Here is a 21,467-nt window from a genome sequence, read left to right on the forward strand (position 1 = left end):
ATCACAAAATCAGTGTAATTTCGGCCTTTAAACAAGTTTATTTGAGCTGCTAATGTCAGATTCCTCTAAGTCCGGTGATTCAATTAACTGCGCTTGCGTGCTGGGATTTTGCTTGCACGACAGTGCCGCCTGATTCCACTTATCCTTTGCTTTCTCTACTTTTTCGTTAATTACCATGTCTTGGCATCAATCAATATCACGTCGATTCAGCGTCTTAATTTGTTGTACAAACGCGCCATTGCTTCCATGCATGACTGTGCAAAAGATGGAAACTCTTGATTGTATATTGCAGTCAATTAATTTGCGGTATCGACAGGCTGCAGCTGGGATGTTGACGTCGATAAAAATCGTTTTTCTTTCGGAAAATGACTTCAAATGTCACAAGATTTGCAGACATTTTTGAGCTTTTTTGCAACTGACCAACTCACTGCCCAACTACTGACTAGTAGCCTACGGGTCTGGTACTATTCGGTGAGTCCGATTCGGTGAGTTCCTAACCTCTAACCCCTAACCCTAAAACGGCAATGATAATTAGACTACGGTACCCGATAATTTAAAAAAAAACTGAAAAAATCCCCCGTTAAGGGATCGGACTCACCGAAACGGGCCATTCCGGACTATACATTAGGCATTAGTTCTGGGATCTTAGATTAATCCTGGGTCAGGTCATAGTAAGACTAAGAAATATGAAAAGGCTACAAATTGTCACATTTACACAATTTGCGCTTAACGTGCTCACAATGCAGTGGTGTTCAACTTTGTACATTAGTCATCCAGTCTTCCACATTTCGTAATAAACGAATTGGTGCTATACTTAGAAAAAAGGCATACTGTCAAACCTTTAATTTTCTGTGGTATATAAGACTTTTATTTTCTGGAGCATTAACATTTTTATTACTGTTTATTCAAAATTTCCTTTATTGATATTAAAGTTATTTGTTTTTTTTAGAATTATCAAGTGCTGTAAAAAGAAAGCTTAGAGATGATGAAACTCCAACGAAAGAAGAAGATGGAGATGCTGATGTTCCTTCGAAAAAAAAACGAAAGAGGAACCGAAAGGTGATCATTGTACTGTAGTCTAGATTCAGATTTTGAACATGGCATATACAGCCACTTGGTTTATGGCTTGGGAAAGATGGTGAAATTTTATAACTTTTACCAACTTTTCTCTTGCTTTTCATGTTCATGTACAGTATCAGGTGACTGTGTAATGGTTACAAAGAAATGTTACAATAACATTTCAACAATCGGAAATTTCACTTTGCCATTCTCGGTAGCTGGTTCTGCGTCAAACGTCTTCAAAGTGCATATAAGAGTGTGCGAGTATACGAGTGTGCGAAGCTACCAGGAATAATCTATCAGAAACTTTGTTAGTCCAAGGATAAACATTCAAAACCAAACCATTATTGTCTGAACTCTAAATCTGAACAATAGTAAAACTGTAGCCTACCTACTGTAACTGTGAGAGCTTGAGAGAAAGAATATATCTGACCAGGTTGAGTTTTCTTCGTTGGCCAATGGGCATTATTACGTTGCCTCCGTGGATCGGATTATTATTAATGATGAAGTTTTGTTACTTTAAGTTTAAGATTGTTTTGCAAACAGTTAAATTTTTAAAAATTTTACGTATTGTATGAGCACCCACGTTTGCTTCCATGATTATTGATTGAGCTTTTTCACAGCTGTTTATTAAATCGGATAGCCTTTTGTATGGCATTCTAATAGCCTTGCATTTACCCTATTTCGTTACGACTACTGTACTGCGCTTGAGAGAAATGGTCGAGTTGTTATAGTTGTTCACAGCATACTTCTAGCAATCTTGTTTTCTATCGGCCGCTATATCACTTATTGGAGCGTCGCATTATTGTAGCGTTCTAGCGTAGCGTGTTGGTTCTTTTATGTCTATTTGTGACTGTGTAATACTCTGGGGATAAACCATCGCTCATCAGTAGAAACCAGAGCATGAGTGAAGTGGAAAAGAGTAGCCGACTGCCACGTTCAAATTCACGTCACATCTGATTAGTGATTACCAGTGTGTTTGACGACGACTCATTTATGCATGTCTACAAGAGCGTATTTCAAATTTGATCACACAGTTTTTCGTGCATTCTTTGAATTTTTTGCGCTTGGAAATGTTCATTGACGATCATTTTTATCCCTTATAGCTGGAACTATCATTTCATCTAGGTTGTGTTAACGTCCAAAAATAAAATTATATGATGTAGGACGATAATAACAACACAATGCGTTGAAACTTTTTGCAGCCAATAATTTAATGTTAAACTGTTTATTTCAGCGCATTACAGAAGAAAAGTTGTCAAGTTTGGGAGGAAAACCAGAATCCTTAAGAGAAGCTTTAATGAAACATTTCAATAAATTATCTGCAATCGAAGTTGAAGAACTAACTTTACACGGTAAATTGCAAATGAATGTGTTTATTGATCAATACTTTGGAAGTGTAAAGTGAATTGGAACAGATTTTAATTTGTGTAAAGTTTTCACACAAGATAAAGTGAGAAAATAACTGTTTTAAGTTCATAAAAAAAATAAAAGATATTTTGATTTTGAAGCGTTTACAACGTTTGCTTCATTTCAGATAATCATTTTACAACCTGTAACAGTGATAAAGACCACACTCTTGCGTCGTATTTAAAAGCAGGTGAGTTGAAGTGAAATTTGATTTTAAATGCCATTTGAATTTTAGAAAGGGAATTTGTCGAAAGGTACTTTCATGACATGCTGTGCATTTCTGTTTATCATCATTTTGGTTCTTTTAGTGATTTTCTGTTGTGAAGTTAACTAGAAAAGAACATTTGATCGACGTCCGCCCTGTTATCTCAGTGGTTAAGCGCTCAACTCAAGATCACGCGGCGATGGTTTAACTCTCGGGGTGTGCGCTTGAGCAACGCATTTCAGGACTGCTCTCCATTCAGCGGCATCTGGTGAATGAAATAATTGCCCGGCAACAACATTTCAACAATCGAAAACCTCACTCTGTCAAACTCGATAACCGGCCCTGCGTCAAAAGTCTGTACAAGTATGCGAAACTATCCCGGCTTTCTCAATCCGAGATTCAAAGAAGATTCAAAACCAAACCATAACATTTTGCATTTCTTTGCTTTTTTTCTGTCGTGTTTCTATTTTTTTCTTCTTTACTCAGTGCTGCCAAAGTGGCATCGAGTCAGTTCTAGTTTCACTCACAAGATGTCGCCATTGATCCTGGTTATTTCTGGAAACGCCTTACGCGCGTCTCACCTCAATACTGAAGCGAAGTTATTCAAAGGAAAAGAATGCAAGTAAGTGTATTGATTTCATGGTGTTGGGCTTTCACTAAATCCAAATCATTACTGGACTACAAACAACTTGAAATATATTTTCAACAAAACAATGACAAGTCAAACCGGTGTTTTTGGGAAAACACCTGTTTTTGGGAAAACACCTGTTTTTGGGAAAAGTATTAATGGCTAGTGTGAAGGCTACACCGGTATGTTTAGCAAAACACAATGCTCGCTGTTCTATAGTGAGTAGTCACTAGTCAGGTAGTGCTGACGCCAGGAAGATCGCTCCTTCTCAACAAGTCAAATCTATTGCAACGAAATTATACACAAGTGTTATCTCTTATTTCTACCTGTGGCAGAAGCCAAATGAATTCAGTTAATGTGACTACATTAAAAGCGAGTGAATATCTAGGGCGCACAAGATTCGTCAGCTAAAGCGAACAAAGCATAATCAAGCCTTCAATCATTACACAATTGAAATGTGACGTTTCTAATATATTTTGCGGTTGAGGTGCCAACCTTGTTTGTAAGCGGCTGGAAATGTTTGAACGTGTTCTACATTATACAGAACTACACTGTTAGGCACTTTGTGAAAAACATCACCATAGCTGAAAAATCGCCCAACAGTGGAAGACTTATATGTTTTTTGTTGTTGACAGGTCTCTCAAATTATTTTCGCGTCACATAAAAATTGACGAACAAATCCAATCGTTAAAAAGTAACATAACTCATTTTGCTGTGGGAACTCCTGAGAGGATTAGGGCTTTAATCCAACAAGGTATGACCATTTTTGTACTAATTATATATAATTGTATTAAAACCAATTAAAAATTATAACAAAGAGACAGTGTTCATTGCGACCAGAGTTATATAAACGATTGATATGTAACTTCTTGCATATTACACAGTTTTCTGTTGCTTACTTTGTGTCTTGTTTTTAGGCTTTAATTTATTTTTTTCAAAAAACGAATTTTGTTTCTCCGCGTTCCAACGCAGCACGAATTGACAGCTATAAACACGTGTTTCGCCCATAAGCCTTGGCTCATCAGCATCGCACCACTAATTCATGCTACTGAGCTTTCGATCGCTGCTCCAGTGAGTACTCAGCCATGTGTTGACGTCATATAGATCGTTTCTTCTACACAAAATGGATTTCGATGTGGTATAAGTTTCAGAAGTGATTTTGCAAGGCCTGCTTTTGAGATTTTGTGAGAGAGCGCAGTGAGTAAGTTACTGTCAGACGCCATGTATGATATCAGTTCGAAAATGTTATTGACCTTAAAACATTTCGGCGCATATATCTTGATGCCATACTACTTTCGTAGATTCGTCGTGTAATGATTTATGTTTTTCATCTCACTAACAACTGGTGAGATAAGCTCACTGGGATCTTTTTTGTCGTATCTAGTCTTACGGTTGAAGACATAGATTAAGTGGACGGGAAGGCAAGGAAGCCAATTTTCGTGCCCACCTTCAGGCTTGTCACTAAGTGTCCTGCCAAAGACACAGCGCATGCTCTTGAGCGGTGTCGAACCGGCGCCCTTTCGAGTGTCGTGCCAAGGCTCTCACCGTTTGGCTATGCAACTGACAAGTAAAGCAAAAGCACGAATCGTGGTCCATACATTTCAGTGGAATTAAAACTTTTTTATGTCAAAATAATCTTGTAGGTTAGCATCATTGTTTTGGCGGTGGGTGTTGTTACAAATGTTTTAAAACAAAAATCTAAGTGGGGTTGAACATGATCGTATGAGAAGTCCACTGCTATTGCAGGATTAGTTTCAGAATTTTTAATCAACAGGCTCTGCTACTGGTCTACTCATGTTTTCGTTTCAAGATTTCTCTTGTTAGAGGATCTTTCTTTTTACCGCACAAAGCACAGACTTTTTATTAAGATAGATAAAGTGTTTTTGATCCATCATTTCAATTCAATTAACGTGAGGTAGATTTCATTTTCTGGAGATATTCTGGCATGATTTCTGGCATGACAGGTAAGTTTTGTTTTATCGTAGGCTAGCATCTTTATAAAGAGTAGGAAAATTTTTCTTAATAGTGATTTTTATAGGCTATTATATACTATCTATAGCTATCTATTCTATTAGCCTTGTAACTAGCTAATAATTTTATAAGATTATTGGCTAAGTAAAGCTCATAAATTTATTTCAATAGAACAGGGTAGTCCAAACCGTATTCGTCCCGTAAAACTCTCATACAGAACATTCATGGTTAAGCTGACATCATTTGGTGGCTGATTTAGTGTTCATGATTGTTTAATTGATCAAGTTTTTATTTAACGTTCATATAATCTATTCTACGTGTTCCTGGCTAGAGCATTTCTAATTTAACAAAATATATAACTCTGTGGATCATCAAAAAGTATTTTTTCCAATGAAGATGAGCATTTAATCAAAGCTGTCGGGTGAAAGTAAGCTTTCATTCGATATTCTTGAACGTGAATATTGTAAACAAGAAATTTTAATACAAAAGTTAATAAAATGTTGCAACTGATGGAATAGCCTACAGCCCTACATCATGTCTTCCATTTCAAGGTTATGTTGGCTTTGTTAAAAAAGCATTTTTTAAATTCTTTGCCTTTCGCGTAGAAAATCTGCACTGTCTGTTTTTTTCATGCGAGTTTTTTCAAAATTCATAGCAAAAATAAAAACAATATCTCAATTTTATCTTCATAACACTTTTATTTGTGAAAGGTAGTGATTTTAGCTCACATATACTTTTATTGTGCTTCGCCGCAGTAAAAAAAAATTTCTGCCTCCTAGGCCGTGCTGCCTCGTTTTCTTAAAAATTTGGAAGATGTATCACTTGCGATTACGTAATCATTTAATTTCCATACTAAAAAAAATCAGTGGCTGGATGCAATTTGCGAAATTTGAAGATAGGAGAAACTACAACACTATTCTTAGTCTTACAATGTTATTATGTGACCCCATTAATCTTGCATTGTTAGAGTACATACGCATCTAATAATAGCTTGGTAATTGCACTACCTTGTTGTTAACACCAGTTTAACAACGATACCAATTATTGCGAAGTTCTAAAAACATACTGTTCGTTTGATTAAACAATCACTACTTGTTGCAGCAAAACGACAGTTTCTCCTTGATTTGTTATTTCTTCATGGTATGGTTACTTGCTTTGACATTAACGAGAGGAAGTAATTCATTTCGCAAAACTGGCTGAAAAGCTGTTTCACTTGGGAAATAATTTAAACACAATATCAGCAGTTGTACTTTATCAGAATTCTATGTTTTTTTTTAAAGATTTTTACAATAAGAACTACTAGAATCAAATTGAAAAGATATTTGGTGACTGTTTAAATATATAATACCTGATATGTAGCTCTGCACACAGTGAAAAGAGCAGTGGTGTTAAATCAGTATTGACTACAAAAACTTAAAACGTGAGTTTCTTGCGACATCAAAGCCAGCAGGTAGTAGGCTTCATGCTTGTTGTTTTCAGGAGAGATCACGTTTGTTCAGTCGCCTATTTACGACTGATTTAACCAACCCCTCCAGATGAACCATCGATTGAGCGCTATTTGAAGTCTTAATTGTATTACTCATAGGCGGAAAGAAACAGTTTTTTCGTCCGTGAAACATCACCTGCAGTTTATGGTCTACATTTCGCTTATAAGTTACCATAGTGCTGTAACCATTATGTCATGTTTAGAAAAAAATTATAGCGAGTTTAGAAACGTGATTAGTTGCGTCATTCAGCTGTATGTATAGTGATAGTGATACTATAATCTTAGCCTGTGCTTTGATGATAGGAGCTATTTACAAAATCGTAGTATTGCATGTCATGGAGTGTGAAATAATGCCAGTTCATATAATTACCACTCAATATTTGTTGGCAAAATCAGTAAATTGGAAATGGTTTCAGGAGTCAGGAGAATTTCAAACCTCACTGTTTTCACCAGGAAGAAGAATTTTGACCAACACAAAGTGGGTACTGGGAAAACATAACCCTGGGCTTGGAGACTGTTGTAGTACAGATTATTGTTTTCCAGTTATTTGACGGCTAACATGTATAAACATTCTGTAGGTTAAACTTTGTCGTTGCAAAGCTTGTGTTGTAATTACCGCTTATGCTGATAGGTAGTTAAATAGTTTGATAAATTGCGAGTTTAGTAATGGAAGTGAACTTTTGATATGTTGACATGCAAAGGGAAAAAGTCTTCAAAATGTTTTAGTTTAATTTAAACATAATTAGAAAAATTATTGGGTAGGTTAAGCAGAAGTTTGTTGCAGCTTTGGAAAAGACGTCACTGGTCAATTTGTGCGCTTTAGGCCACAATTTAGTTTCAATTGAAATCTTGCCAAGGTAGGCTGTAGTGGTAAATTAGTTCTGACACAGTTGAGTGCATGAAGAGAATTATACAGAATTGTATTGTACTACTAATCACAATATTTTTAACTTCATTTGATAACATTAGCTATTTTTAATAGGTCTTAGCTACAGTATATGTGAAAGTTAAATAGTCATCAGCCGGTTACGAAAGCTTTCTAGTACGGGCCACCGTTGGCAAGTGGCAACCAACTGGTTGTGGGCACTATCCCAAGTTAAATGTGTTTTGTCGAATGAATACTAGCTAAACTTGTCTTGCATAAGTGTTGCACTGCACACTAGCTGCGTTTCATGGAGTTGCTTACGTTTTTCATGTTTTTCCATAGTTTTAAAGTGCATGTGTGTCTTTTGGAAGTGGTTTTCCTTTTTCAAAGCTAATATATTTTATTACAAATCATTCCAACCGAGAAATCGATCCCTTTATGTTGATTTGATGTCAGGTGGCGTTAAATCAATGTAAAAATGGCAGCCTTATCTGGCTGGAAATACTTCACTCTTACCTCAGAAAATTCTAGGAACTAACTAGATTACGGCGATACAACCATTCGATTCGTCCAGGTTTTTGGTATTTTGTAAACATATATTGATATGATAATTGTTTAGTAAGAAATTTAGCGATTGGCGATATATTTTCTTCGCAGGTTAACGTGGTGGAAGCTACAAGAAGTCTTACGTTAGATGTATATGGCATAGATTGCTTCATTCAGTGTTATTAAGCCTATTTGTGAAGGTTAGCAAGTATAGACGTATTAAGTCGATTTTCGCTTATTTTTTGTCAAGCTTTTTCAGGTAGTGAGCTTCCTCAGAAGGCAAGTCAGTCGTTTTCTACATTGATTCAACATCTGCACACGTAAAACGACTGATTTCCTGTCTGTGAAGTGACTATATGTAATTTTCTGTTAACAAAAATTTTTATGTTGATTTTTCCAAAGTTTATTCTCGGACGCTTTCTTATTATTTTTTTTTTAATGTAGTTGTCTGCGCATACACGAAATCCTTCGATGTACTCTGTTTGTCAGCTCGCTTATTTATAGTTTAGAGATTCCATTCAAATCCAGATGTTGCGTCCAGTCTCGACTGTGATCAATTATTCAATATCCAGTTGACTTGAATACAGCAAGGGTAAAAAAGTAATATGAACTTTGAACACCGTGGGAATCAATTCGGCGTTGTAGCAGGCTTTCTAAATATCTCTAATCTCTATGTGATATTTTATTGGTAATAATGGTCTACGCTGTCGTTCTGATATCGTTTAGAATGCTCTTGTTGTATGAAGTGGAGATCATTGTTTGACATACATAGTGTTCAATGGACGAGTTGTCCAACTTCGGTAACTCTTTTTCACGTCTTATTGCGCGTTTTAGTGTGCTGTCGTCACACAGTTGTTTCTAAGATTGAAATACTTGGCTTTTCACAGCAACTTTTACTGAATTCAGTGGGAATATGATTGAGTATTTTTTTGGTTAGCCGTCAATTTGCGGAAAGCTAGGCAGAGGTAACTTTCAAGACAAGGTTTTGACGTCAAACGACAGTATTTTGTCGATGAAAAGTATCGAATCATTCCTGGCAATAAGAACAAACCATAGCGAGATTGCATGGAGTTTAGGTACTTATACAGTTTAACTAATCCATTGAAATTATATTTTTCCATATAATGCATGCAAGTGCATACATTGCATCGGATTTTGATGGGATAATGCGGTATTTGTTCTGATAAAATATCATAATCATTTTCAGTTTTAATTCGACTTTTAAAGTCGTAGTTCTAAACCTTTCAGAGCGTATACCTACAAAAGGAGGCTTTGTGTGTGGCGGGTTTACTAGTTAATCAATTCAATGTGTTCCTATCATTTTTTAAATTACGGTAATAGGGAAACTCATAGTTAGTGTCACTCCCTTTTGTATTTACGCCATAACAGGAACGTGTTGACAAAACACCACATTATGTCTGCCCTGTGGTTATTACTGACGTGGTGGAACGAAAACATGGCTATTACAGCTGTGATTTCTAGGTAATGGGAGATATTAGATTTGTGTGTTGTAGACACCGTTTAGAACGTGACGCTTTGCTGGCATATATTGTTAAAATCTTGTTTCCTTTCCAAAAGTGTATGACTGTTTACAGGGGCTTTTTGTTTAAATGTTGGTCTAAAAAAAATTTTGCGATGTCATTTTGATTATATACATGCATTTTTATCTAATTGAGCAAGAATAATGCAGTATTGTTTTGCAACGACGCTTCAGCAAACATAACCTAAGTGATAGATTTTTTGGAAGATAATTAATTGTAGAAATATTTTTGTACATTGACAGCATTGCAACTTTTTAAAGTCATAAATACACCAAGCATTTTTGGGCAGGATCGTTTGTTATAAAACGAAAAACACATTAATTTATTTGATTCATTAAAATGTTAACACCTAAAACATGCGCTTGTCATTATTATATTTTGGGAATTTTGTTTTCGCACGTGATTGTTTCGTCATTGATAATTGTATTCATACTGAATTGTTGGTGTCTGAAGGATACTAGTCTTAGTCTTGTTAGTATATTTTCTATGTCTCATTGTTTCACCGCAATGCAGATACCCTTCAAAGCATTGCCAGTACAGTGGGCGGTGAGATGAAAATTTTGAATATATATATATACCCCTGATTTGGAAGATCTATGTTTACTGGTGTTCATACGTGTCATGTTGTGAGCTTGTTTTCAATCTTGAAAAGCATTTCTACATCAGGAGCATGTTGCCAATTGATACATCAATGTTGATTGAAAGTCCGATTGTCAATGCAATCTTCGTAGTTTTATTTATTACAGAGTAAGGTGTCATTAATATTTGGTATCACTGGTTTTCTGAAACGACGAGAAGGTGTACAGAAGATAGCCTAAGGATTTTTATCTTGGGACATTGGATGTTTCAAATACTCGCTAGTTTTGTTTTCTCTGGACAACCTTTTCCGTCTAAATCAGCCAGTATGACATAGCATTGCTTTAAGGAATAAAATTCTGTATGTACTATTTAGGTATTGGTTTTAAGCATATTGTTGTAATTTTACAATGGCGCGCAACAGTTTGCCTTAAAATATTCCAGTAGCTGTTTCAACAAATTGTTTCGAAGTCATGAGGCTTTCTGTGTAAGCATTTGAAGTTTCTTGTGATTAGATCAGAGGTGTCCAAGTCTATGGCGTGCCAAAGTTTGTTTTGTAATTTCGTGTGATGATGTGTGTAAATGATGTGTAAATCTTTATAGATACAATATTACCCAATTGAAACTGGTGTTGTTGTTGCTGCTAGTTGTAACAGTGAACAGCTTTTTGGTCTCAAACGTTTTTTCTGTGAGTGTAGGATAGCAAAAGATGATGACGATTGTAACTGGGCTTGTTTCTCACGTTTCGTTAGTGAGCACGGCTGATTTTATTCAAAACCAGAAAAATCCAAACAGTTCAGTCAATAACGCCAAAGTGTTGCCCTGCGCATATTCGTGTTCTACTGAAGTTAGATGGTGAATCAGAATAGGTGTTTTGTCTGGATTAAGACACTTTTTTAGATAGTTGCCTGCTGTTTGTGTGAACAATAGCGGCCTCTAATTATTATGTTTAACCAGAACAGAACTGCACGTACGTTTTATTTTAGAAACTCTGTGCTCAAGAAGATAACGCACTAGCCACCTTGACCATGTAATAATAGAAATACTTGACCATTTAATCGTTTTTTCACACTAATTTTCGACTTCAACAAATGATGTAGCTTAGAACGTTTTTTTGACAAAGGACATGTTTGAAACTTATGATTTTAATGTTGCTCTTACTCCAGGGAAACAGTTATATTGCCAAAAAAATGTCGTTCAGATACTTAAGTTTGGCCATCACCATCCTGTTGTTGTCGTTTGTTTGCCGCGTTTCGTCCGAGTCACGTTGGTGCAAATTGTCTGATGTAAGTTTGAGCCCACACAAGGACGGATGGGTGCAGTTTGAGGATTCCACTCAGTTTTGCGTCACTTGCTCAGAGCGGTCGGTAACACTGCTTAATACCGACAGAGTGAAAGGCTTTGAATGTTGCCAAGGAATTCTAGTGACTATTGGAAACTGTGATTCAAAAAAAGAAATAAAGGGTATCTGTTCTGCTGGAATCCAGGTTTGTGGTTTATTTATTCTTTTCGTCTTCGCTAACTTTTGCTCAGCTGTATCCTATTATTATTATTATGACATTATTATTATACCAGGGCTGTGGAGTTGGGTGAAAAATATACGACTCCGACTCCTCGATTTATAACGGACCGACTCCGGCTTCAGTGTTGCCAGATTTTAGAGGGTTACCAGGTTCTTCGAAAATTTTGTTTTATATATTTCATTTTTTTTTACAATTAATTTCATTAAATTTCTTATCAAAGTTGAAACCGCGACCTTCACAAAACTGACAAGAACCAACGCTTTCATTTTTTGGTAAAGGTTTGGAACGCAATACAGAGAATAAAATACAATATTTTGAAAAAGTGTATTGCAAACAAAAATTTTATTGTTTATCGTTTATCGACTCCCATTCGGGACACCCCAAAATCCCACCAACTCTACGACTCCGGCTCCACAGCCAATGTAATTGTAATTTGTAATTTAACTGCACCTTTAAACCAAACTTTGTAATTCTAACTTCTACAGAAATCTAGTTTTTAATTTGACAAATTCGGTCACATGCAAAGTCTTCTTCTCTCGTTTGACTTGTAGTAGCTTAGATTGGCAATGCCTCCTCTTGCAGCCAAAATACGGTAGTTGGGTCCAGTTGTCGAATACCAATGATTCCACTTGGGGGCCGTAAGATGGAACATTCGTGGAGTATGTGTTGCATTGTTTGTTCTACCGCTCCGCAGACACATATCGGCGTATTGTAAAAGTGAAATATGTTAAACGAAAATACAACATATTGATGTCCACAAAATATGCGGACAACGATCAAAACAAGATAAAAGTTTGTCAACATTTTCTGAGGGGTTTTCCGCCTCTCAGATCCCATGCAATACCGTTTTTGGGAGGGTTTGAAATTATCCGTTTTCACTAAGTTTAGCATTTTTGTTTGATAAAAGCTCTAATGCCCCCCCCCCCCCAAAAAAAAAAAAAAACACTTTAAATCTGCTACTGAGTTGGCACCAGCATGCGCTGTACGCTCTTCAGCTCATGAAATTTTAAAAGGCTTTCTTCGCAGAGCTGCTGTCACATACGCTTAAAAGATTGCTTGCAACACGATCAGCTGTAATTTTCATACGCGGTTGAACTGAGTTCAAACCTACTTATTCAGCGATGCTTGCGATTGTAGATAGATTTTATTTGTACTGTAGTTCCATTCTCGGTCGGTTACAACCGTCACCTATTATTTTACGTGACAGTTAACTGGGCATATTTTCTTGGATTTGTTCTGTTAATTGCGTCTTAGATTTAGTGTGAAAGACTGCATAGTGCATAGCATTGCATGTTTGGTTTCTTTCAAGCTTTTGTCGCTAAATTTGATTTTCCTGTTTTGTTACCAGTTTTTTGTTTCAAAATGTATAATTTTTTCCATGTTATCTCACCCTATCAATTGTGTTTGTTTTCACTCAGTGTGATGGAACAAAGCAATGTGTCAACGGAAGCGACGAATTCGGTTGCGGTGAATGCAGCACTACTGATTATTTCGCCTGCTCGCCAACTGATTATTCTGTGGACTCAACTTTCAATCGAGATGCGTGCATTTCCCCTAACAAGGTAACGCCCTGCTAGAATTATTAAAATAAACCCCTGTAACTTCCTTTTCACATTTATTTAACGTCTGCAAACGTTTCCAGACAGATTTGCTAGCTGTAAAGCAGAACTCATTCAAAAAATATTGTTCGCGAAGAAGTACAGTAGCCTGCCCTATATGATTCAAAATAAAATTAAGACAAAAGAATTTTTCGCCTAAACGAAATATTTCGAAAAAATATCATAATGTACTGAACACAAGTATGTCTGAATAATTTAATCGGTATATATTTGATGTCTGTTCTCTTTCGAATTGTTTATTTTTCTTTCAAGCGAAATGAAGACAAAAAATACCTTCTTCCAAACAAAACATTTTGACATATTTCTGTTTCAGTAACAAGCGCTAAACATCTCTCTGTTTAGTAAATGCCAGGAAACTTGTAGCAAAATTGATTTTTTGGACTTTGGTCCCAAGACCTGCTGCCAGTGGCGGCTCGTCCCAATAGACTGCAAGGCTGCAGCCTACCCTCGTGAAATTGGTAAATGTAAATATAACGTAAAACAATGTAAAAGATTTTCGCAACCTATCCATTAGAAATAGCTACGGGCCACCATTGCCTGCTGCGTTGAAATTGAAAATTCACTCACTCTCCCAGTAGGAAATTGTACCTGCCACAGATGATTGCAGAAAGCAGACGTATAACATGTTTATTTATTTTTTAGATTTGTGATTCAAGAAAGGATTGTGATAAAGGGTTAGATGAGACCGGGTGTCAGTGGTATGGGGGATGGTGCGATGGATTCTTATGTGGTGAGCCTCACCCAAGATGCATCCCAACTTCGCAGGTTCGTTGCTTATACTTTCTTGTTTGGGGCTTTAGCCAGACTAGAAAAACTACCTTTTTTATAAAAAGCGCAAGCAAGTAGCTAGCAAAACCTTGCACTTCCTGCAGTTATATTGTCGACAAACAACCCGCAGAAATGATTTACTGCTTTCCAGCATTTCAATTCAAATACCAGTTGCACAGCCGAGTAATGAGAGCGCTGGGGCGACGCTCGAAAGGGGCCGGTTTGACACCACTCTTGCAAAGCGGTTGTGTCTTTAGCAGGACACTTGAAGGGATGTCTGAATGTTGGATACGAAGAATGCCTTGCCATTCCCCCACTGAAACTAAATTTGAAATACCGAGCGTGCTGTCTTACGCACACGATATCAACATGGCTGTATCGGTCATTTACGATTCCTTTATAGGTAAAGGTCCCATACTCAGTTACTGAGCTTTAGGGAATGAGAAAATAAGGTTCTTATCACCCTAAGCCTTCGGCACTTATGAGAGTAAGGTGGCCAGTTCCTTTCTCGCGGCCACCTTTCCTTCAGCAACTATGCCCGCCCATTTATTACACCACGGTAGAGACGATCGATGTTTATCAACAATCAGCTTAAGCCAGGAGTCGAACCAGGTTCGCATTATTGGAAAGCGAGCACCAATCCGCTGCGCCATCCCATTGCTTCCTTTATGAAGCACAAGTAAATAGTTGCTGCGTGATTTTATTCAGGTATGCGATGGCACTAAACAATGTATGGATGGCTCTGATGAATACAACTGTCGGCATTGCAATCGTCAATTCCGTTGCGCAGTTTACGAGAAGGACTCTGCCAGCGGTCCGTCCACTAACACGACCACTGCTGACTGCGTGGGATCATTCAGAGTGTGCGATGGCGTTCAAGACTGCATGAATGATTTGGATGAAACGAATTGCTTTAGGTGGAGAGAGTGGTCAACTTGGAGCGATTGTGACCCGCCAGCCGTTTGCACAAGGACAAGGTGATTTAAAACATTTCTCTGTGACAAAATGATGATTATATGGCCTTCAGATTGCGCAATATGACTTAGCTGAATTCCCGAATTCAATTTCATTGCTGGTTGTTTTCACAACCACTTTGAACCAGAGTTGCCATCCAAGAAAAATCTGTTTGGGCCATGCTTTAGTCAAATTTGGAAAACTAGTTGTTTTGATTCACATACTGTATTACGTTTAGTCTCTTTGGTTTAGTTAAAAGACTTGCACTCTCACTTTCTATCACGTTATTTCAAAGCATACTTTCTTGATATGCGTTTAAATATGTATGTATATTAGGTGGCTATATTGTGCTTATACCAGTAAGGACACGTTAGAACACACTGCTTTTTGTGGAAACATCAAAGGAAAACAAGCTCGTGGAAAACAGCGTCTCGCTTTCCTGAATAATCTCAAAGATCATCTTCACGTTACAACCACAACAATTTTTAATACAGTAAAATACCGAGATAAATGGAAAGATCTGTGCATGAACGCCTAGACCTGGAACAAGCATGGTACGGCTGGAATACAAAAAAGAAGAAGATTAGGTGTCACATGATTAACTATATTGATCGTTTTTCAGAGATCGAATTTGTGTCGACGCCGACTCAACTGAAGTGAATCCTCAAAATTGTTATGATGTTGAAGATTATCACGAGCAAACTGGGACACCTCCAGTTGAACGGGAAACTAGTATTTGTCCATCGTGCATACCAACTCGTGTGGTTACTACAACCACCCCTGCACTGGCTACCACGACACTGTCTACAACTACACAGCCTGAAACTACACGGCTTGAAACTACACAGCCTAAAACTACACAGCCTGAAACTACACAACCTGAAACTACACAGCCTGAAACTACACAGCCTGAAACTACACAGCCTAAAACTACACAGCCTAAAACTACACAGCCTAAAACTGCACAGCCTACAACTACACAGCCTACAACTACACAACCTACAACTACACAACCTACAACTACACAACCTACAACTACACAATCTACAACTACACAATCTACGACTACACAATCTACAACTACACAATCTACAACTACACTGTCTACCACTGCACAGTCAACTTCGGCTACCACCTCAAAAGAGACATCGATTGACGACCGGACAACTTTAACATCCTCAGCAAGAGCTCCCACTGATACTAGCCCGAAAGTGAATTCCGCCGGTGCAACAGGTACGTTCTTATGAATAAGCATCAGTCTGATTCATTCTCATGACCCAATGATGATGATGATCATAGCTACAGCGGAATACGTAGATCTCCTTCGCAATTATTGGCTTGTTATTGCTTGTAGGCTTCTGTGAGGACGAAACATTCGAGTAATCCGTTCATTGTGATCTGTATATTTCCGTTTCTTTTGTGTTTTGTTAGATTTCGACGAATTTTACAACCAACCTACAAAACCACCAATCTTTGGCTTGAATACCATATCCACTGGAGCTAACGTCAATAGTAGCATCAATATATTTACGTTTCTTGTATGTTTTGTTAGATTTCGACGAATTTTACAACCAACCTACAAAACTACCGATCTTTGGCTTGAATATCATATCCACTGGAGCTAACGTCAATGGTAGCGATGACATAACTACACCAGCAATAGACGTACACAAATCTTCCATTGGTTTTACGTTGATCATTGCTGCGTCGGTTGTTGCTGCAATCGTTTTTCTTCTTGTCATATTTTGCCTCTTGTTTTGCTGCTCTGAGAAACGACGAAAAACAGGCAAGTGTTCATGTTATGGCCTCTAAGGTCTAAGGCTCTAAGCGAAAGCTTTTTTTCCTATTTTATGTGAATCACCTCTTAACATGTGAATCACATGTTAAGAGGAGTAGGTCGGTTGTTTAGCAGCCCAAAAAACTTGGAAATGTATCTGCAAGTTTTTTTGTTTTTTTTTGAACAAAACTAACGAAAAAATACAATAACTTCATCAAGAATCAAGATTTGTTGAATTGGTGCTTGAATTCTAATGCAACCACATTCATGGTTTGATGTTTTCTGGCAGAGAATTTAAGTGATGTAATTTTGTGTTCGTCAATGTACAATCGTCAAATTAAAACTTTGTTTCCGCACTTCTGCTATTCTGTACAACCAAAAAAAAACTTATTTTTCTTAACGCCTTAGTTAGTAATGCGATCACTTCTAGATAGGTTGTATAATTATAGGTTGTATAATTACTTACAATTTTAGGTAAATGGATACCAAGAAGGCTCTTGTACAAAGGCCGGCCTATTAAGGTGCCACAGATGTACCATGATATCCAAATAGGTGATGTTGCTGGGAAGGAAAAACGATTGCCCACTGCACAGGTGAAATATTTGGCTGTTTTGTTTGTAGTTTATTGTTTCAATCAAGTCGGGCATGTATAGATTAGTTTATACTACGCAACGGGGACTGTTGTACTGTTTTGGTCTGGATTTCAGTTCAACTCAAGTGATCTTCGTTTCTAGCCATCAAATTGACAAGCTATACTTGCCAAAACAAAACAAAGGTTTATAGAATGATATAGGCGACAATACCAGCTTTTTCATGTAATATTTGTGTAGGATATTTCGCTTTCATTAGCACGATGCCATCCGCACAGCGACTTTTTCACAAGTAACGATACTGCTGGTCAGGCGACCTCAAGTTGAATAAATCACGTGGAAGGCATTCAGCTGTGATAAAAGGACAGTATGGCAGGGGTAGGCTACACGTAACAGTTTATTGAGAAAATCTCATTAACAAGATACACCTCTTTTATATTTTGCAGAACACCGCACAGCCGCAAACTCTCAGTTCCTTTTCCGCGATCACTGCTGTCTCTGCTGTAGACAGCGGCATCGATGACGCAAACTCCACAACCTCCTCTTTTGAGGCGGCCCACCACGCGCGTCAGTTATCCATCCCTGCTGCGGAGCTTGCAGCTCCTCGTTTTGGAAGAGGTAGTTCTAGTCACTTGGTTGATGCGGAAGTCCATGATGATGAATTCCCTCCTCCTCCTCCTCAATTTAATGTGTGAGACGAAGTATTTGAACTGGATTCTTGCGCGAATTTAGTGATTGCTTTGTATTGACATTTGTCCTTTGTCTCGATCGAGATTTTAGATCCTGTTTATTGCCAAGACTGTATTCCTACCATCGGCTATAGTATATACTATGTGCTGGAAAAGATTCTGAGAAAATCTTGAATCAAAAATTTTCATTTTTTTTTTGTTTAACTCAATGCTTTCCAACCGGGGATTTCCCGTGATGGGTAGAATCGGATTTGAAGCAAAAACTTTTCGAAGAGATTAAGTTTCTTCAAGTTACACACAAATTGAGTATTTGTTTCTCGATTGCGGTTTATGCTGTGCAAGGCCAGCTGGCCAGAATTCCAGCTGTAAGTGAGTTATAATGGAATTGTCGCGAACTCAAGGGAGGCGAACTCAACTTCAGATAGGGTGGAGAGTCAGCGCGTTTAAAAGGCTAAGAACTATTGACGTAACTTGTTATAATATAAAAACGAGTTGTCACTTAATTTCTTCATCATAAATGCCCTCTCCTATGTGGAGAGTTTGTTTTAGGTACTGCTACTTTGGTGCTCACTGTTCAACCTTTTATCCAGTGAAAAGATAACTAGCCTTGTCATTAAACCCACCTTGCGTACACCAAAATGACAAATCAGTCGCAATGCTGTTGTGTACATTTACATATTTGAACGCCATATATATTGTACTGTCGACGTTATCTTTATATTCGCTGTCATTGTTTTTGCGTGATTTTTATGTTTAATTTTGCTGCAACTTGATTGAATTTGAGCTATTTATGATCGAATCGTGAAAATACAATGGAACTCAGGACAATGCTTCAATTGTTGAGTGATCGCAACGTACAGAAACAGAACGTTTTTTCAGTTGCATTGTTGAAATGATATCATTGTTTATTAAAGGTCCCACTCAGCCAGCATGGAAGCTACAGCGAGACTTACATGCTCACTGTACTACTAAGAAATCGTGAGCCTAGTGTTGTACTGCATGTCGAGATCCTTTTATACAAAACAACTTTGGTTGTGCGCTGGAACAACTTGCCTTGAAGTTATGCAATTTTTTTGATTATTTCACGGCACCGCCGGTTGTGTAATAACTGATGGCTGATAGACTTTGAAATGTGTGCTTATGGCCTGAAGTCATGGCCTACGAAAATAGACGGCCTAGACACCGTGCTCTAGCTTTCAACACTGAAGGCTGAAGTTGGTTATTAATATAAACTGTACTTTGGTTCTATATTCGTCAAGTGTTCATTCAAGCAAATTACGTTCATGGTGCAATATAAGGTGTTACTTCTCAGGTGCTCTTTTGTTGAATCAGACTCGCGTGGTGATTATTGATTGGAACTGGCGAGATAAGAAGATGAAAACAATTATGGATGTTCCTCAAGTAAGAGATGTTTATACAATTAGCGTTGTTTCACTGAGAAATATTTTTTGATTTGATAAAAAGAAAACAATAAAAACTAAGCAATGACAGTGAAATCTTGAATTAGTGTTAAAATTGTGTAATTTTATGGTCTAAGCATCTTTCTGTCTAAAAGTATATTCGTCAGCGCTTTGATTTTGTCGTGCTGGCCCTTAAAAACATTGGTTTGAACGTAGTTTATTACAGCTTTATGAAATCAACATTTTGTCAAAAATCCTCTTTCTGCTACTTAAGTAGTTCTTAAACCCACATTTTCGGTTATTGCAATTGCGTAGTTGTACATTTCGGTATTGTTGAACTGCACATGTCCTTTTATCATGTTTATAGGTTCGCCAGTCTCTCATGTCACTGCTCAAGGAGTTCGTGGTGCCAACATGTAAGAAACATTCGATGAAGATCGGCTTGTTTTGATTTTCCTTCGTCGGTTTTGTCAAGCACGGATCTTCTAATACTCGAAGAATTATGTTTTTTGTTGACAACGCCATTTTGTGAAATGCCATCACTTTCATTTTTAGAATAAAATACAATTCTTCTCAAAATTGAGTCCACGCCATTTGTTCAAATACCAGAGCTATTATAAAACGAGTAAAAACTAACAGTAATTTTGTATTTTGTTAAGGTTCATGCAAATGGTAGATACCATAACTGATACCACTTTATCATAACAACTTTTGTAAGAGCTTGTAAGGCGTGAACCAATCAGGAGCTGCGTTTAAGTGGCTACCGTCCAATTGTGAACCTACTAGCACTCAGCCAGAGAGTTGATCAGTGCTTTGAACGTTGTTTGGTAATTACTAATTACAGAAGAAAAAAAGTTATAACATAGGTGGGAATTGAATCCACGCTATCTAAATGCATTCCTCAGCCCTAATCCACTTGGACACGCTGTCTACGGCGGAACGTTTACTTGATTTTCTTTCTATCAGAACTGTTTGGCGCTTTTTCTTTGTTGTACCTCTGGCTTCCGTTTACGTAATGACATCACATGAACGCAGCTTCCAAGTTCAGTTAAAGTGGCTACCGTAACGGCCTATATCAGGGGTTTCCAAAGTCCGGCCCGCCGGCCAAATCTGGCTCGCAATACGTTCTTGTGTGGCCCGCGCTTTTATTACACAAAATGTTATTTTCGGCCCGAAAGATAGAAGTCATATCAATTCAACTTGCATTTAAAAAGAAAATAACCAAAGCAGTATCTTCTTTACACAGACATCAAAATCTGTCATTTTCACATTGATTCACGATCTGCAGACGTTAAATCAATGCAAATATGTCGAATTTTGCTGTCTGGGTACAGACAAGAGAAAAGCCTAAAAGAGTTAAAATCATTGATGCGTCATCATTGCGAAATCAACCCTTATTGTCCTGAAGAGTAAAGCAACGAGTCTGATAATTGAAGTCTGATAATTAATTCACTTTTATTTTTATTTCCATTATAATATACAGTACAGTTAATGCCATAATGTGCCAACTAAGCGTCAGAACACCGCGTGCGTGAAATACATATCTGACAGTATTTTGTAGCAAACACTGATGAAGCTTTATAGGCTACTAAAGGAAGAAGTTGATAAAGAGCTTATTGATTATCACAAAATCGCATAGAATAATGCATAAACTCGACAACAGTTCTTCTAGGATTTGTTGCAGGTAAACCGATTATGTCTTAAGCTATGGAATAGTTTGTTTATGGCCTCAGGCGAGAAAAATACAGTAGGCCTATTTTTTCCGACTCAAAATATGAAAGAGTAGAAAGACATCTGTTGGTGATGCAATGGAGGCAATGCGGAGATTAAGCTACGTCAAATGCGTAGCCTATGTATGCG

General features: G+C 37.5%; 2 protein-coding genes across 3 annotated transcripts in view; both read left to right on the forward strand.

Annotated features, from left to right (window-relative positions):
- Positions 1–20,174, forward strand: part of LOC145769540 (protein CMSS1-like) — a 58,635-nt gene extending 38,461 nt beyond the window's left edge. For both annotated transcript variants that reach the window (XM_082581189.1, XM_082581190.1), the window contains exons 2-8: positions 950–1,059; positions 2,297–2,414; positions 2,597–2,659; positions 3,161–3,296; positions 3,938–4,056; positions 19,520–19,608; positions 19,975–20,174. In XM_082581189.1, coding sequence (XP_082437315.1) covers positions 950–1,059; positions 2,297–2,414; positions 2,597–2,659; positions 3,161–3,296; positions 3,938–4,056; positions 19,520–19,608; positions 19,975–20,058 — 719 coding nt within the window. In that variant the 3' untranslated portion in view covers positions 20,059–20,174. The remainder of the gene's footprint in view (positions 1–949; positions 1,060–2,296; positions 2,415–2,596; positions 2,660–3,160; positions 3,297–3,937; positions 4,057–19,519; positions 19,609–19,974) is intronic.
- Positions 11,393–19,255, forward strand: LOC145768793 (uncharacterized). Its single transcript, XM_082580388.1, has 8 exons — positions 11,393–11,774; positions 13,229–13,372; positions 14,072–14,194; positions 14,906–15,174; positions 15,774–16,384; positions 16,704–16,937; positions 17,403–17,521; positions 17,965–19,255. Exons 1-8 carry the CDS (start codon positions 11,427–11,429, stop codon positions 18,211–18,213), a joined length of 2,097 nt encoding a protein of 698 aa, XP_082436514.1. The 5' UTR covers positions 11,393–11,426; the 3' UTR covers positions 18,214–19,255.
- Positions 20,175–21,467: the final 1,293 nt, after the last annotated feature.

Source organism: Aplidium turbinatum, chromosome 4 (genome assembly GCF_918807975.1).
Source record: "Aplidium turbinatum chromosome 4, kaAplTurb1.1, whole genome shotgun sequence".
NCBI classification, from domain to species: Eukaryota; Metazoa; Chordata; class Ascidiacea; order Aplousobranchia; family Polyclinidae; genus Aplidium; species Aplidium turbinatum.